The following is an 18,785-nucleotide window of genomic DNA, read 5'->3' on the forward strand; positions in this document are numbered from 1 at the left end:
ATGGCATCTAGTAAAAATTATTTTTAGGGGTAGAAAAGATTATCTCCCTTCTTTGTCATTAATGGCGTATTTTTTCAGGACTGTACTCAGAATTATAGTAGGACTTCTATTCTTTAACATAATTTTTCCCCCAAAGTAATACATAGACACCTTTTTTTTTTAAAGCAAGCAGTACCTAAAGACTGAAAAGTACGACAGTTTAGTGAAATGTCTCCCTCCCCACATTACTGCCCACTGCCACTCTTCAAAGGCAGTCAGTCACTGTTTTCAAGTTTTCTCTCCTGGAGATGTTCTGTCCATTTTATTTTTTCACATATGTTGTTTTACTGGTTTCTTGTTAGGTTATGCCATATTGATTCTTAGAGGTCTACCTGATTTTTTAGACCATTACAGAATATTCTACTGTATAGATATAACATAATGTATTTAATCAGTTCTCTTTTGAAGGACTAGTAGTTGTTTCCTATTCTTGCCATTATTAATAGTTCTGCAGTGAATATCCTTGTAAATAACTCTTGGTACGTGGGTATAGCAGTGTAAGTAGAAGATGAACTCCTAGAGGTAAAATCATCAGGTCAATGGGTATTTGTAGTTTTAAATTTTGTTATCTGTTGCCAGCCCTCTAACGAGATTGTGCTCATTTCCCAATAACATGTGGCAATCCTTAAACCTCATCCATGCCAACATCACATACTCTCATTTTTGTAATCTTTGCCAGTCTTGGGTGAAAAATATTGTGGTTTTGCATTTTTGTTATTGTAAGTGATGTTGCTCATTTTTTATGATTTAAAAGGTAGTCTCTTCTTTTTCTATGAACTCTGTATCATTCCTTTATTTTTTATTCTGTTATTACTTTTGTTGATTTGTATATATTAACAAAATCTGTCTTGCTTCTAACACATGTGGTACATAATTTTCCCAGTTATGGCTTTAAAGAAAAAAACAACTTGGTTTTTTAGGGGGTTTTCTTGGGGGGGGGGTTGTGGTTGGTTGGTTGATTGTTGGGTTTTGTTTTTTTACAATTCAGAGAGGTTTCATTTTAGTCTGCTCCATTTTTATCAATATTTTTATGCCTGCTAGGTTTTGTGCTATGATTAGAAAGGTCTTCGTTACTTAGGTTTTGTGTTTTGTTTTCTGTTTTTTAATCCCATGTGGTGTTCTGGAGCTATTTTTTTTTTAAAAGCTTACATGGTTTTTAAAAAATACACACTTTTGGAGTGCCTGGCTGGCTCCATCGGAAGTGTGTGCTATGCTTGATCTCAAGGTCATGGGCTTGAGCCCCACGTTGAGGGTAGAGATTACTAAAAAATAATAATAATAATAAACTTAAAAAAATACATACTTCCAAGTTTTTATCCATCTGAAGTTCTTTTTGGTGCAAAGAATGAGCTAAAGACCCAACTCGGTGCTTTCACAGATGGCTAGCCAGTTGTCCACACCACTTACTGCTTTTCCCTTTGTGTTTTGAAATGCTTCCTTTTTTTAAAAATTTCACTAATTAAGTCTGGTGTGGTTTTTTGTTTTCTGTTTTTGTTTTTTGGCCAGGAGAGTGGATTTTAATTTTACTTAGACAATTATTTCTCTACCCACCTCTTAGCAGGCTGTTATAAAATTCCTTTCTCTTAGGATCCCTTCAAGTATAGCTATCCACCACTAGTAGATGATGACTTCCAAACACCATTGTGTGAAAATGGGCCTATTGCCAGTGAGGATGAAGCTTCGAGTAAGGAAGATCTAGAAAGTGATGGCAAAGAAACCTTGGAAACAGTTTCGAATGAAGAACAAACAGCTCTCCTAAAAAAGGTAATTTTAACAATAAAATGGAGTCGAAACCTGTGGCCTGTCCACAATTCTACAACTAGCTAGGTATGTGACTGTAATTCACTTAACTTGCTGCCCTTCCACATCTTTGTAAACAAGAGGAAGGATGGTACTAGCTAACCAGTAGTGTCGCTTTTGTGTTTAAAAAGGCTGATTTCATGCATTTGTATAAAAATTGGCAAAATGCACTTTGAAGGAATTGTTTTATTGAAAATATTTTTGATTTAGCTGAGATAAAAGTAATTAGTTTAAAACATATCTACTTCTGTTTCGGTTTTCAAAGAGCACTTCGTTATCTTTGTATGAGTTATCAGGGGCTTGATAGAGGGATAAATATAACTTAGAACAAATTTAAAGACTATAAGGGAAAGACCATGTTATATTTTCTGTAGTGACTTATTTAAGTATGCTCTCGAATATATGTTCATGGTCATGTTAATATATGTTAAATACATAATTTAGGTGTGCTAAACTTATGTTAAAGATTGTAATTTGGATTGAATCACAGTAATGTTTATTTTTTGACCTAATGAACTGCCCAGCTATCAGCATAAAACTAAATTTCTTTTTCTTTATCTTTTCTTTCTCTATATATATATGTTTTTTTTTTTTTTTTTTGGTCTTTAGATTAACCTAACTGAGCATACTTCCAAAGCAGAAGAAAATGAAAAGGCTGATTCCAAAATGAAAGCTTTCAAAAAACCATTGAGCGTGTTTAAAGGGCCCTTACTACACATCAGGTAATGATAGTTGAGGATTTTATTAGCTATGCTTTTATAACCTGTCTTGATTATCTTGAAGGAACTGCAAAATTAAGAAAACTCCTGTACTGTTTTTCAAACTGGAAATACGAAATTAAAGGTTATCCAAAGGCTCACCTTGGTTTCCAGTCAGTCATAGTAGATATTTTAGCTACCTTTTTATTTATTCCATTAAATGTGTTTAATGGAATATCAGATAATAAAAGTGAATATTCATATGTTAACAGTTAATCTGAATGACATATTTTTCTCATTTTACTGATACTGTTGGGCTTGCACAACTTCGACAATGCCAGGATCGACACTGAACCATGCATTTGTCAGTTTGATCTTCTAAAAGCTAAAGCTGAACTAGAAAAAGAGGTTTTTTACCAAGCCAGATTTCAGTACATCTCTGTTTTTGTTTCTGGGTTACTCAATCTCAGATTCAGGGTTGTTTGTAATTATTATCATTATGTAAAGATCTCTTTCTCACTAATGATGCTTTTCATTGGTAAATCTATATGGCCTTAACATTGCCATACCGACTTTATTTGGTGATGACCTAATGTATCATTTCCCATCCCATACTTGAAATCTTTCTGTGTAACTGTTTTAGGTATGACTCTTACGAACAGTACAGCCAGACTTTTTAAAAATCTGATATTCTAACTGATAAGGCTGGTTTGTTTACATATATTTTGATTACTGTTGTATTTGGATTTATCTCTACCATCTGTGTATGTTTATGGGGGGGTGGAGGCAGGGGACAACACATGCATATTCTGTTGGCTGTGGTTTTTCTTTGCCATTTTCCCCCCTGTGGAGTTTGTTTTCCATTTTTCCCTTTGCTGGTTTAGAAATTACACACTTTTTTCATTGGAAGCCTGTGAAAACCATAGATCTCGCCTTAACAAATGTTGAGGGTTGACTGGAAGAGCTGCCTGGAGAGAAAGCCAGAGGAGAACAGGGCAGCTTCTAGGGTTGCAGTTTGGGCTCTGCCACTGCCTGCCTCTGCCCCCGGGCGCGTCACAGCACTTTGCACAGGCTCAGGGACCCAACCAATGTCTGTCTCCCCACAATGTCTCAGGGTTTTTGTGCTGGTTACTGAGAGCGGTTTTGACCTCCTTCTCTTTTCTGTGGTCTATTGCAGACTGTGTTCTAAAAGGAAGCCAGCAACCATGCTAATTTGTCTTGTCCAGAGTTGGGCAAAGCCCTTCTCAGACAGCACATCCTTAAAAATGTGTATCCTCCAGATGAATGTCTCTGATATGTAGACATTCCTGATATAAAATGAATCTACTTACATATATAGCTGAAAGTGAAGAATTCACCTTTTTATCTGAAACAGAAACACTGTTCTGCCCATTGTTTGGAGGCACCTGATACAATTTGACTAATGTAATTAAACTACACAAATTTTGCCTCGGTCTTTTTTTATTTTAGGTCGTGAGTACTATACTGGCCAGTAATAGTAAAATTTGCATTTTGAGGTTCACTGATTTTACTGTTTAACCAATATTTCCCACCCCAAATTTTTTTTCATATTCCATATTACTTAGAAAAAAACCTTTATTATTAAGGAATTACATAAGGAATTATTGTGATTTAAAATGAAAGATCATTAGAGATATATTTAAGTTATGCTTTTCTGTTAGTATATAAAATTATGCCCCATTCTAATCAAAGTTGAAGCAGCAGTTTCTTCTTTGATTTTCTATAACCTTCCAAAGAGTTTAAATGCGCCGTAAGATGGTGCTGATTATAGGCTAATTCAGAATCTTCCTAATTCTCTCTCCTGTCCTTTTTTGATTCTTGGGGAAAACCATAGGACTTTTAATAGCATGCAATGAATTAGTAAGATTAAAATGCAAACTATATAAGTAAAATCTTTAAAAAAAAACGCAAACTATATTAGTTGCTTTGTAATTTTTTTTGATGAAATTTCTTGATACAAATGAGCAGAAAATATTAACCAAATACTTATCTTCCAGCTAATGATTAGATTGTCATTTATTCTGAATAATACAAATGCCTTATATTTTTGTCACCACCTAGCCCAGCAGAAGAACTTTATTTTGGAAGTACAGAATCTGGAGAGAAGAAAACTTTAATAGTGTTGACAAATGTAACAAAAAACATCGTAGCATTTAAGGTAAATATCAGAAAGGTATAATAAATTCTATGTGGAACTCTGATATGGGAAGTGATTTCAGACATTTTAATTGAAAGATTGAGAATTTTTAACTTGCACAGTGTTTTTATAATATTTTTAGGCATGTTATACTGCCTTTTACTTTTAATCACGTGGCATAGCTTATCTACAATTTTCCCCAGGATCTGTATCTCAGTCTTTAATGAGCCATAATAGGCTAATATTCAGATTAATCCCAGGCTTTAATGTTTGTGGTAAAAAAAAAAAAAAACAAGGAAAATCACCCTCAGTATATAAATAATTCATAATTGAAAAAATCAAAAGTGCATTTTCCCGAGTGTGATATAGTTTGGAATGCAGTTTATACTGGATACTAAGCTGATGACTGAGCTTACCGCTGCCCCATATTCTAAGTATTATTTAGTTTAACCACTAAGATGTTCTTTGAATAGCTAGTGTGTTTTAATTTGTGAACACTATTACAACGTGTCCTAATACACAGGTTTTTTTTTTTTTAATTTGTATTAAACGTAGGAAATTACCAGACAGGATATCTCATAGATTTTTTTTTTTATTTAAAAGGAAGGCTAAGTGACAATTGGACTTATGAGTGAGTATTTTAAATAGATTAAGATACTGTTTTCCTATTGCTGGGGAAAGATGCATTCCATGCCTAACCACCACGGTTGTTTTGTAGACTTTATTCTTAATTTTTTTAAACTCTTTTACCCCAAGAAGCATTTTTCTTATTATATGACTACTGTATTTATAAACAGGTGAGAACCACTGCTCCAGAGAAATACAGAGTCAAGCCAAGCAATAGCAGTTGTGACCCTGGCGCATCAGTTGATATAGTTGTGTCTCCCCACGGGGGTGAGTTGTGGCCTGATGGCCTCAGAGGTGTGCTGGGGTACCTGGGGCCAGGTGATGAGTCAGTGGAGCTGGACTAGAATCTAGAAATTAGCTGAGTGTCAACAAGTCACCTCACTGCACTCTAGGCATCCATTTTCTCAGGTGTAAAATGAGATGGGTCAATGGGTCTCATTAAAATGGGTTTTTTAAAAGATTTTATTTAACCAACAGAGCAAGCATAAGCAGGGGGAGCGGCAGGTAGAGGGAGGGAGAAGCAGGCTCCCTGCTGAGCAGAGAGCCCGACACGGGGCTTGATCCCAGGACCCTGGGATCATGACCTGAGCCCAAGGCAGATGCTTCACTGACTGAGGCACCCAAGCACCCCTAAAATGGTTAACACCTAAAATTGTTTAAACTGGTCCCAGTTGAAAATGAATTTTAAAAAATCCTTTTTAGAAACATTTTTCTTCTTTAGGGTATTTCCGTTTTCTTTTTCCATTGTTTTCTAGAATAATACCTTAAACTACATGTCCTGCCCTTTGTAAAGGTTCTTGTTTATGTAATAAGTAAGTAAGTTACCCTTTTGTAATGCAGGTTTAACAGTCTCTGCCCAAGACCGTTTTCTGATAATGGCCGCAGAAATGGAACAGTCATCTGGCACAGGCCCGGCAGAATTGACTCAGTTCTGGAAAGAAGTTCCCAGAAACAAAGTGATGGAGCATAGGTAGGCTTTTTACTCAGACTCTCAAGTGTGATGGGAAGGATCAGAAAGCGAGAACTGCCTGCATGGTCTAAGCAGGTGTCTCTCTCTTCTTGCATTTGGCAGGCATTTAGGCTTCTAGTGTGACCTCATGCTCTGCAGGGCTCTGGGGTGCCCAGCTGAAGGAGATCTACAGTTTCGCAAGGAAGTTGCTAATAGCAGACTTGCTTACAGGCCAGTGCAAGAATCTGGATGTGTCAGAATTACAAACGTAGATCTCTGTCCCAGCAGTTCCCTTTGTAGAACACTCACCTTGTGTACTAGAATGTGTATGTTGCAGCATTGTTTGTACTAGTGAAAAATGGGAAAGAACCTAAATGAGAGAGTAAGCCACCTGGAAAAAGGGCTTTCTTGGTAGAAGGAACCACAACTGAAAAAGGAGTGTGCTTGGCCTGTGTAAGGAACAGCAAGGGGGTAGATGGAGCTTGAATCTAGTAAGGGGCGGGGAGACAATGTGGGAGAGGAGGTCAAAGAGGTAGTAGGAAGGCAGATGATTACCATAGTGAGGACTTCTGATTTTGAGAGGAAAAACTATTAGTTGGTGCTAAGCAGAGCCACAAAGTGATTTGGTTTTTTTTTTTTTAGGCTTATTCTGGGGTTTGTGTGGAAAACAGACTGTAGGCAGACACAGGTGAAAGAGTGATATTAACACAAATAGCGCGTGCTGCAAGCCTGCACGTTCTAAGTGCTTTACTCTGATTTATTCACTTCATCATTACAATGACCCTTGGAGGTAGGTAGTTCTTTGTCCCCCTTGATAAATGAAAAGCTAGGAAACCTCGTGAAGGTTTTGGCTGAGTTAAATCTTCAAAAGGAATTGAAAGAATACAGATGGGGCTGGAACACAGAGGTGAAAGGATCCAGGGTAAGAAGAAAGCTGGAGAGGCGGACAGGGCCCAGAGGAGGAGCTTGGTCACCATGGTGAGACCCATGGGAGAGCGTCAGCCTGACCTGAGTCACCTTTGACAAGATCACTGCAGGCTTGTTCGCAGACAGGAGGAGGACAGGAGTGGGCCTGGGAAGACAAGCTTTATTTCAGTTGTCCCAGCAAGAAAGGGAAAAGACCCAGCCTAGAGGAATATTTAGTGGCCAGAGGAGAACAGTCCAGCAGGAACTCAGGAGGGAAACGAGTAGGTGAGCTGTGTCACCTAAGTCTAGGAAAGCCTGTTTGACAAAAGAGGAAGGGACCAGTGCTGCCAACCAATCAAGGATGAGGTGTGAGCAGTGCCCATTGATGACATCAAGGAGGTCATCACTGATGTCATAGGGAGCATTTTCAGTTGGCAGGAGCCAGGTTCTAAAGAAATGAAGGTAATAAGACTGTTCTAGAGGTTTGGCTTGTTGGAAGAAGGAAGAATGTGGTGTTGACAAAGGGATTGGTGTGGATTTTCAATGGGAGAAGCCAACTCAACAAGGTAAGTCATTGATAGGTCCTGTCCCTCCAGCTTTTGTCAGGAAGGAAGGAATGCAGATACACGTTAAGGCTCATGGTGCGCTTGACTTGTTTTTAGATGGAGTAGTTCGATATTTAAGTTTCCATATTGTAACAGGGTCTCCTTTCTCCTTACCAAGGGTTTGTCAAAGGCATGGCTATGAAAACTAAGTAACACTGGTATAAAAGATGAAGATTTGAAGTTCTTATCAAACAGTCCCTCAAAAGCAGGTCTTTTAAAAAAAAAATCAATTCCTCATGGTTTGGTTTTCTGTAAGTCAAGAGAGGATCACTTATCTCACAGAACGCGACTTGGTGGTTTGATAGTGAAGGCCCAAGTAAAGCAACAACTCCCATGTAGAAAGAGTGGTTTCCTTCAACTAGGAAGATGGGGTGACTTCTATTGAACACCATATAAAAAAAACTTTCCCTAGGTTACTGAGCAGTATCTGTAATTGCTTGTGTTATTATACATAAAGAAGCAGGAAGAGGTAAGGAAGGAAAACTAATTTTGTCTCTACCCACCTTAAACACCATCTCAAAAGAAAAATGGTGGGGGGGAGCCAGTTGTGAGAGGTTATCAGGAAAAGCACAGTAAACCAGGGTAAGGTTATTATACAGATTTAGATGAATTGCTCTCTTCTAGAAGTCCCTCCGCCTGCAAAGGTTAAGGGACCTTCCTTACTCACCTGGTGACACTGTCCAGAATCCTGTAAGCAAGGGTACAGGTCCATTTTTTCCAAGGGGCTTTATTGGTTCCTTAAAGTTGTCTGGTCATACCTGATTTTATGCATATCATTTTCAAATATGACATTCCAGTCAAAGCCTTGGTAATATAACCATGCTTCCCGTTGTGTCCTGGTACAAGGAGAACAGATTATTCAAAAAAAAAAAAAAAACCCCTATTTCCATGAAAGAATACTAAGAGTTTCTGAATTCTGGAGGAATCAGGTAGGGAGAAAAATTGTTTCAGTTCTGCTCACAAAGGTATAGTTTACCAAGTTGCTGTCAATCAGAGCTTATGAGAAAAGAGTAAAAGATAACCTTAAATCTGGGAAAACCAAACATTAAAGAACCAGCAATAAAAAAGTATAGTCATCACTTCATTCAATCCCATGTTATTAATTCTTGGTCTGCTTGATTCCTGCTTTTGTATTAGTTCTGGAAGTTCTTACCCAGTTCAGTTTTATGATCTGAAAGTTATTAGAAACCTGTTTTCTGGTGTACTTGTCAGAGTCCTTTCCATGAATCTCTGAAGATGAAGCACATTTGCAAAAGGATCAGAGTAAAACAATAGCTTCTGTGACAAAAAGACTTAAAAATGGCCATAGCTACAGATCTGATGAGAGTTCATTGTAATGCTTCTGACAAGGAAATTTGGTTATTTCTATGACATACAACATAGTGAGATAATAACTAGAATTATAAACCTTAACGTTATGCCAGGACATATCCAATTTCTAGGAATTTTATACAATTTCTAGAACACTTATATTCATAACATATCTATACAAATATAAAAAAGGTTTAGTATTACTTGACAGTGCGTCCCATGTAATTTAACATAGCAAATAAGCCTAATTAGTTTTATAAAAAGAGAGAACAAATCTTTTGATATGTTCCAGCGGCCCTCTGAAAAATTGCAGAGAGAGTTCAAGGTCAAAAAAACTTCATTTAGAATTTGAGTTGGGGTTTTTCAAAAACGTCAGAAGGTTTTAGACACCTTACTAAATGGGGTCATAAATCATCATGAAATAACAATTATCCATTTAACCATAGTGACAATAAAATATCAAAGGCAAATACAGAAAGTTACATAGTTGCGAGTAACTTAGGAAAATAGTCTCTAAAGATTAAAAGAGCTAAGCAATCAAAGGGCTGTTGAGAACATGGAGCACAGGAAATTATTCTGATAAAATACACCATCTTTTCTTTCTAGGCAGATTACTTGAAAGCTAAAGAAAAGCCTTTTGCAATCTCTTATCAGTAGCTGACTGATAGTCCAAGAAAAGGTTGTCCTTTGAAATTAATTTTTAGTTTTACATAAGTACACTATTGATACTGAAGCTTATTTGTTATAACCCTTATAGCAGATTCAATTTTAGCCAGCTTGACTACACAAAGTGAAATTTTCTCTTTCCAACTGTCTATATTCACTTAGTTTGTCCTTTATTATCTTCCCTATTCTGAAATAACCAGCTTTACTGTAAGAGAAAATTACTTTCATTCCCCTTAACAAAAGTACATGTCCATACTTCCTACCTTTACTTGGCCAAAAACACATCCTATTTTCCTTGCACATGGAGTTAGTTGCTTCCGTTATTATTTCTAGTAATTACATATATGAAGTAGAATTCTTAACCCTTAGAAGCCATGATGTCTAGTGAAAACTAAGTGGTAAGCAATTGTGGTCTATTAACACCAGCATTCTGTAGATTGGCAAATTTATGAATACATAATTTCTAGAGGCATATGCTTCCTCATAGTACAGTTTTTCAGTGTGGCACAAGATATGTTTACTAACAGACTAAATATTTTTAGTTCCTCTGTAGTAAGAAGCCAAAAGTAGATAAACCGAAGTTCAGTAATTAATGTTTCAGTATTTTATCTTACTTGGAAATGATCTAGTCAGTGAATTTCCCATTTAACTTAGCAAAACTGAAGTTACCAAAGAGATTTGAAAACCTGTTTTTAAGTAGACTTCACCTAAAAACTCTTATCCAACTTAATCACTTGCTTCCAACAATTGTGCTTGACTACTCATGACAGCTTCATGAAACATCAGAGTCAGCCATCATTCCAAGCTATTTTTCATGCTGACAAATTATGTGCCCAAGATAACATGAGCCTATTTGAATAGTAAACTCCAGAAGAAAAAAAGTTGCATGTCTGCACTGTATCTGATATTGATAACTTTGAAGACATGCCTATTTTAATTAAACCAACAAACAGCTTTTATTTTACCTAGGATTAATCTACGTCACATGAACTCAAAGACACTTGGGTTAGTTTCAGTATTTCTAAGAGGTTTAGGAATACTGAATTTAGTTAAGTGCTTGTTTTTCTTTAAGCCAATCAAAGAGAGCTTTTACAAATTAATTTTCGCAGTAACATCCCACCGTGGAAAAATATTACACATCTATAACATACATATATAGACACACATAAACACATACAGAGACCTTTTAGCTCTAGAATTTTAGCCATGAATCAGGTAAAGTAACGCAAAACTCACTAGTTAATATAAAAGAACATTTAGGTTCAAATTGTGTTTCTGGCAGTTGGAGTCATTTACCTGCTCAGCTGGCTAAAAGCATTTTGCTATTTTTTTTTCATTTGCCAAAATCCCAAATAACTCCCTTTATTCGTTCTGATGAGAATCCCTTCCCTAAAGTTTGTATTTCAAAGAGGTAGCTGTCAGGTCCTAGAGAAGATAGGGTAGAAAATCTGTACCTCAAAGGCGCAGAGAAAGTATCAAGGATCTTTTTTTCTATGAGTTTTGGGGTTTATTTGCCTATTATCAGATGTCTAGAGTAATTTCTATTTCTGTGTTCCTTTTTTCTTAAGCACAGGACAGTTCTGTTTCCAACATCCTGATCTTTACATGTATTTTGAGATGACTGGGGGAGGTTTTAGGATTGGTAAGGTTAGGTGGACTTGGAATTGCTTCCAGTGTTGCATTTCCCGTTTTGTAAAGATTTGCAAGTCAAAGACAGTTGCTTTTAATTACTCAAACCATTCTGTTGCAGCCTGAATGGTATCAAGGGACTGATACCACCCATGCAACTACATTTTATTCCATTTGCTCTGTATCGGGGAGAAATTTCCAACGAAGATGGAAATGATGTGATTTCCGTGTTCTGGAGCTTCAGGGTTTAATGCACAATGCCTTTAAAAAGTTTATATAAAGTATTCCACAAAGGCCTTTAAGGGGGGAAAAAAAACGTGTACTATTGCTTCTAGCAGCTCCCAAACGTCAGCTTTCAGCTGATCCATTTCCTGAACATTTGTAGGAGGGCCTAGGAGAAATTCTGGTCATGTTTCCAGTGAGGAGAGTTTTCCACAGGGGGGCCAAGCGGCTTGTCTGATAACTACAGTATAACCATGGGTGGGAAGAACAGCCCTTAGCAGCCAGTCCGGGTCCCTGGGGGTGGTGAATGAATGGCCACTAATCTTTTTACCTCTTCTCTATATTTGTATGTATCTTCTCAACGTGGAGATAAAAAAGAACTTCATAATTTCATCTTGCTAAGGAAGTCCCTCAGGCTAGCGGCCATACTCTTTCATATTCTCCGTCCAATTTGGTCTTTTCAGAGATGACCAGTAAGACAATTGTTTAGGATGAGAGCTCTCGCAAAGGTTTTTAAACAGAGAAGCTTTTCCAATTCAAAAGATCCATCGTCTGGCATTGACAAGGAGGATTTTATATTAATCTCAGTAGCGACTCAAGCCAATAGGCCTCTTTATGGTTGAACCATGTACACAAAGAGGCATCCCCAGAGACGGTGCAAAAAATGCAGTCCTCACAGGATCCCGAGAGTTAGCCTAAGAAAGCAAAGGCCTCCATTGCCCCAAGTGGTAAGAACGGTATAGTGAAGATGCTATCTCTAGTTTCCCACAAGAATGTGAGAGGCCTCCAGTCTAAGACCCTCTAATCCGTGACATCAGGGAAGGACTTACTGGATTGAACTTTTCAACACTAACAACCACAAAAGCTGAGAGGAAAAAGGCCCCTCACGGACTGGGGCCCCTAATGACAAACTGCCCTGAAAGCTGGCGCAGCTGGACAGAAAGGATGCTGCCTGTCCCTGTGTGTCTCAGATCCCCAGCCTATTCCCTAGCTGCCAGACGTCTGTGGACACATGCATCCTCCAGCTGATACCCTTGGTGGTCACAAAGCCAAGCTTTCAAGACCTAGAACAAGATGAAAGGAAGACCTCATTTCACCTATTTTCTTCTGCTAATCTAAATTTGGAAAGGAAGGGACAAGGTGAAATTTTGACCTTTCTCTCTCGACCTGGCCCCAGAGTGAGATCCAGGAAAGCAGGCTTCGGTAAGAATTCTTACCTTCACCGGCTTCTGCCGATTTTCCAGGCTCCCAGACGAGTACCGTGTGTCTCAGCAGGTCCCAGCATAGGTTGCCAAAATGTAGGAGAGGAAAAATAACTTTTTGTCTACCGTGCTAGGTTCTTGGCTGAGACCCCCACCCCTTGTAATAAAAGATTAATAGGAGGAAAGCAGAAGTTTAATACCATGTATACCTCCTGTCTATATGGAAGGTACCCAGGGAAACTCCCCAAAGTGGCCCAAGACACCATCTTAAATACCATCTCCAGCTCAGGACAAGATGTTGGGGGGTAAGGGAGTCCGTTGTGGGGGGCTGTCCGGAAAATCACAGTAAACAAGAGCAAGGTCGTTCAGCAGATGTCCACTGGTCCCTTCTCCATTAAGAACTCTTAGAGATTTCTGCCATCCCCTCCTCCTGGCACGGAGAGGAAGACACCCTTACAGATGGACATTTACTTCCCTTGTAAATGTCAGTGTCCCTGACAAAAGGTTTTCAAAGCTTTTCTTAGGTCTGCTGTTTTTTAAGAAACAACCGGCTCAAGATAATCCTTATGCCAGAGAGGCCTATTTGGGAGTGGCCAGCTGTGCTCCACTTCCAAGACAGATCCACACTGAGCTGCCACCTTACGTGTATCTGGGGAGAAGGAGGAGTACTTTCATCTCAGTTACATCAACTTCTGTATTTGACTTTTCTCACATTATAGGTTACTTTTATAAAAAAATTTCATTAAAGATTTTAAGAAGTTATGTTTCCTTTGGATTTTCATAGGTTAAGATGCCATATTGTTGAGAGCTGTAAACCAACCACTCTGACATTAAAAGACAATGCTTTTAACATGTCTGATAAAACCAGTGAAGATCTTTATCTACAAGTAAGTGTTCTTTCTCCCTAACTAAAATAGAGTTGTTAATGCTAACCAGTATTAGAAATCCACTTTCTCCCCCCACTGATGTAAGGAAGACCTTTGGCATAGACATGACAGAAATGCCCTTCTATTTGCGAGGGGAAGCCAAATCCGAAATCGTAAGCGGTGAGTTCCTTTTGGAGATCTATTCACTTTTGAAAAGCTCTGGCCATTTTAATTTGGACAAGGTGTATGGTGCCTTGGGGCGTATTGAAGAGTCTGATCTCATGAGAGGGGTACCATTTCAACTTGAAAAAGATAGAGGGGCTCTCTTTCTGAGTAGCTGGTTTCGGTACCTCCAGGAAGCTACTTGCTTTGCTCCTTCTCCACTAGAAGGTTAGACCTTTCCAAAGCAAGAGTAAGCGGGCGCCCGGCTATTCACCGAACAATGTAATCCCTCATTGCGTCGCCAGCTCCCAGCTGCTCAGAGTACATGGACCCCATCCTGTAAATGTTTGGATTTCTAATATTCCTATTTGTCGTTCACATGATTCATGTACTGTTTTACTGATATAAATCTTTCATCCTTTTTCCCTCTTTAGCTCAATCGTTTACTAGAAAGCAATAGGAAGCTTGAAGACCAAGTTCAGCGTTGTATCTGGTTCCAGCAGCTGCTGCTTTCTTTAACAATGCTCTTGCTTGCTTTTGTCATCTCTTTCTTCTACTTGTTGTACAGTTAAAGAAGTGGCATTCAGTAGGAAACATGGCTCTTTCGTTCATTAGGTGGAAAAAGACCCAGAACTTCACGCTACTAAAAGTGCCGCACATCTGTGCTTCCTGAAAGGCAACGTGCCACACATAGAGGGGGACAAATACATGTCTTGAAAATAAAGTCTGTTAGAATAAGGAAACACTGGAGAAATTGATTATAAGAGACTATAGCTGTAGTTAGCCAAGTCAAGGCATAGCCGTGTGTAAATTAATACTTTAGATGTAATTTATTTTTTCCTTTTGATTTGAAGACTTCTAAAGTTTAAGTTTTATTATATATATATACACACACATTAGGTGAACTGAAAAGTGTAAGTAACAAGCTTTGTCGCAGCCAAAAAATGTCATCTGCTTTTTTTTTATTTTTTAATGACAAAATCATTATAGCTGAGCCAACTTACTAGCTTTTCTATACTATGTATATAGTACATGTATATTGAAAAAAAAACCATACTTATACAGAGTAATTTCTGTAAACATGACTTTGTAATTTTGAGAATTACTTCTAGATGCTAGTCAATATTCTTTGGGTATGTAAAACTATTTAATGCCAAACCACCTTTAGCCTTGGTTTCTTATCTGTCTTCCTTAAAGTCTGCCTTTTATTAATCTTGGACTTTTTAATGAACACTCACATTTAGGTAGAATTTGGGAAACTAAGTTTGGTTGGGTTTTCCTTGAATTCTGTCAGTGGCATGGAGAGGAAAAATCCTTTCGGTCCCACTTTCTAGCCTTTTTTATGCGGTTTCACATTGCTCACGGTGGCTAGACACTGACCCATTTGCTTCAGTGATTAGAAAGGCCTCCTCCGTTCTACCATCTTTGCCCTCCTTTCCAAACGAAAGGAGTTAAAATTTCTTTGAAAAGTTAGAGGCATAGCAGAATTCATTGACATTTCAGTTCCTTGTTAAAATCAGCCACAAGAAGGAAACTTGACAAAAAGCCTAGAGTATCTATCTAGAAGCATGGGGGGGGAAAAAATCAAAACTCAAGTGTCAAGTCTCCATTTCCGAGTGACAAGTAGAACTCACCATCCACTTGTAGCACCTTCACACCGGGGCTGACTTGCTGGATCCTCGACCCTTGTCACAGTAATCCCCAGGGTGGTTCCCAAGATGACACGACTCACAGGGGCAGAGGTGGATGAAATGAGTTTGTTTTCTCATTTATACAGCCAGTTTCAGTCCGTGTTGATTCACGTGTAAATCTACTCAATATGAAAGAAAAAAGAGTCTGCCTGTTAAATAAATGTTGAGTTTTGATTGAGCCACGCTTGGAGAATGTTTTATTCTGAAGTGTAGTGCTGGCAGCTTTCATCTGGAGAGGCTGATGATTCCAAAATTGAGTCGTGAAGAATGATGAGTCCCTTCAAGACTGGCCTAGAAATAAAACCTTAAAAGGACACTGGTCTGATACTTTGTCTTAATTTGGGTTTTTCTGTTGCAGTTGGCCAGCTCCAGACGTGAAAGTGACTTCAGTACACCCTAAGTACTGGCCGTAGTGTCTCCCTGTGTGTGTGCACAGCGGTGTCCCCTTCTGTGTCACATCCCTGGCTTTCATATCTTCTAACCCCAAAGTATTTGTGTATGTGTTTTGTTCCTCAGCAAAGAAATGAGGAGATCATTGATCAGAATTGGAAGCCTGCTGTCCTAACAGTGTCCCTTTAATGTTTCCAATGAAAACGACATTGACTTGCTAAGCTGTTCTTCCCTGTCTGGCCAGTTCAATTGAATAACCTAGCTTGTTAATGTTTGTGTGTCTATTCAGTGTGACTATGCAAGAGTACTGAATATTAACTATAAAATCAAAGGCATCTAAACTTCTGTTCTTGTCTTAACTGATCACCTATTTACATTTGATTTTATTCTGTCTTCTTTTGATTTTATTTCATCATACTTTGTATGATTATTACTTTGAGGACTGATAATAATTTTATTTTTTATCTTGTCATTAGCTGTTCATGACCAAATTACCAAGGATCAACATTTCGATTTAGATTGTTTTCACATGAGAATGAAAATTATTAGACTTTCCATTAATAAAATACCATTAGCTTGATCTGAAAGTAGCCTAAAAATGCAATTGCGGTTAAACCTAGCCTCAAATTTCATAATACCATAACTGTTTTTATATCTTGCCACTAATTTTGACTGGATTTAATAGCACTTTATTGTACAATTGCAAAAAAAAATATATTCCTAGAATTGTTGCCAGTGTAATTTCTCTAATATTCTGGTGCTTTTCATATATTTTCAGTATTTTTATTACTATATTGGTATTTTCTTTGTATAATTGATCAAAAGAACATGTTTTCTATTTTAATATGTTTTAGAAAAATAATTACATTTATGAAATAAATATCATCAGGAAAAACCTCTGGTCTCTAATTGATAAAGCATCTTAAAATCAATGTTCAGGCACACTCTGACCTTTCAAAGATCACGTTAATTTCTTTTGGACCTGCTTTGCATTTTTATAAGGACAGTGCTGTAAGCTTCCAGAGTTACAATTATGTTATCAGGTGAACCTGTCCTTCATGTGTCCCGTTTCTCCTCAACCCGGGTCAGGGTCTGGCTACTCTTCAGTGGATTTCTCCATTTTCCCTAAACTTAACACTAGACTCACTGTCAGGACTGGGGGCTCTATCACCAGCCCTTCACTGGAGCTGCCCCACATGAGTCAGAATTGCCCAACATCCCCTCAATCCTAGTACACTTCCTGTACACCAGGAAGCAGGCTGTGGAGAGAGCACCCCACCTGGCTCCTGGGTCCCTGGAAGGCAGCCCCTGTGCGGAGGCACCCAAAGGGTGTGTGTGTGGTTGGGAGGGGCCTGAGGATTATTGGTGCGGTCCCCTCACCACTGGAAGATAACCCCCACGTGGCAGCTACCACTCCATAAAAATAGGACAGATCCATCTTCTAAACTGAAACAGAGGTGAAAATACAAAACGATAAGAGAAATTCAGAACAGAGCTACAAAGACAAAATGACAACCTACCGAGAAGCAACACCACATCTACCTAGGACTGTGAGGCTGTGCCCTCCTTTCCTCAAAAATACGATTTTCTAGGAAACAAAAGCTCCTGTGGAGAAAGTTCCAGCTAGGGAAGGAGTGGTCCCTTTACACCTATCTTCTGCTTTCTCCCCTAAGTTTTCAACAACGCAAAGTTCCCTGATGTCCAAACAACAACGGCCCCCAGGAGCCTAGGGCTCCCCTTCTCTCCCCACCCCAGGAAGACAGAATGGAAGTTATCCCATCCGTTCCACTGGAGGCAAAGGCAGTTAGGAGTGAGGGCTCTGTAGTCCGGCTAGCTGGGTGCAGCTGCCCTCCGCACCACCTGCTGCCTGTGTGACGGCAATGTTAACTGACCTCGAGCCTCAGTTTTCTCATCTCTGAGGCTGGTAATACTAGTGCTGCTGCGCAGGACGAGTGTCACAGTGAGGGGGAATAATGCGCTTGAAACAGCCCTCGAGATGCTGGCCTTGCTTTGCCGCTGTTGCCCCCAGCACCTTCCATCTGAGCTTCCTAGAACTTTCCACACTTGGGTTGATCTTACTGAATATCACACCTCATTCAAAGCCAATCATCAGTTCTTCAAACTTTTCCCTGCTTTGTACTCCTACCCTTGCCTTCTTGCTACCCCACTCTTAATTCTAGTGCCCAGGTCAAGGGATATACTTTAGAAGGGTAGCGATGACTGGCCGCCTTAAATCCTCTGAAGGGGCATCCCTTCCGCAAAACACTTCGGTCAGATGTTTTCTTCCACCACTGCACCGACACCCCTTCAAAACACCCCCCCACACACACACACACGGAATTGATCTTGCAATATTCCACCCATAAGTTTCCCTTAAATTTGTAACAATTCAATAAAAATACCACCTCTTTCACATCTTCGTAATTTTCTCCTTCCATGGAATAAAATCACATCTCTATATTGTCTAAAGATTCTCTTCCTGTCCCTACCCGCTGGTGTCCCCTGCCATGCAAAATAAAACTAATCTCCTACACGTGTTAAGGTATTTGAGACAATGGGATCAACAGGCAAGAATTAGAGGAACATCTTGACCCAGAGGGGCAAAAACAGGTGCACATTTCCAAGTCTTTCTAAAGGGAGAATTTGAGTGGTCGTTGAAACTCTACCAGTTGGCCCATGCTCCTTTGTCCTGAACAGTCTGGGAATACGTAATAAGGTCTTGTGTTTTACACAGGAGGAAACCCATGGCCAGAGAAGTAATTCTCTTTCCCAAGGTCGTGTGGCTGGTTGCTTTCAGAGCCAAGAGTTGAACTAGTCTCCCTAGTCTCATGCTTATCTGTTTTACAACCACCCAGAGCCAATCT

The 18,785-nt window shown here is 38.9% G+C and overlaps 1 protein-coding gene and 1 long non-coding RNA gene across 3 annotated transcripts in view; one reads left to right on the forward strand and one right to left on the reverse strand.

The window, feature by feature from the left end:
- Positions 1–16,816, forward strand: part of MOSPD2 (motile sperm domain containing 2) — a 50,280-nt gene extending 33,464 nt beyond the window's left edge. The window contains exons 9-15 of one of the 2 annotated variants that reach the window (XM_026478101.4): positions 1,627–1,803; positions 2,449–2,561; positions 4,620–4,716; positions 5,493–5,589; positions 6,163–6,292; positions 13,597–13,699; positions 15,890–16,816. In XM_026478101.4, the coding sequence (XP_026333886.1) occupies positions 1,627–1,803; positions 2,449–2,561; positions 4,620–4,716; positions 5,493–5,589; positions 6,163–6,292; positions 13,597–13,699; positions 15,890–15,931 (759 nt within the window). In that variant the 3' untranslated portion in view covers positions 15,932–16,816. Of the gene's footprint in view, positions 1–1,626; positions 1,804–2,448; positions 2,562–4,619; positions 4,717–5,492; positions 5,590–6,162; positions 6,293–13,596; positions 13,700–14,274 lie in introns of both variants that reach the window. The other variant, XM_026478100.4, reaches the window with a different exon arrangement.
- LOC130543358 (uncharacterized) overlaps positions 1–18,785 on the reverse strand; it is a 78,744-nt gene that overhangs the window by 1,267 nt on the left and 58,692 nt on the right. The window contains exon 2 of the long non-coding RNA XR_008958677.1: positions 8,450–8,618. This is a non-coding gene — a long non-coding RNA (uncharacterized LOC130543358). The remainder of the gene's footprint in view (positions 1–8,449; positions 8,619–18,785) is intronic.

The sequence above is a fragment of the Ursus arctos genome, chromosome X (genome assembly GCF_023065955.2).
Source record: "Ursus arctos isolate Adak ecotype North America chromosome X, UrsArc2.0, whole genome shotgun sequence".
Classification (NCBI taxonomy): domain Eukaryota; kingdom Metazoa; phylum Chordata; class Mammalia; order Carnivora; family Ursidae; genus Ursus; species Ursus arctos.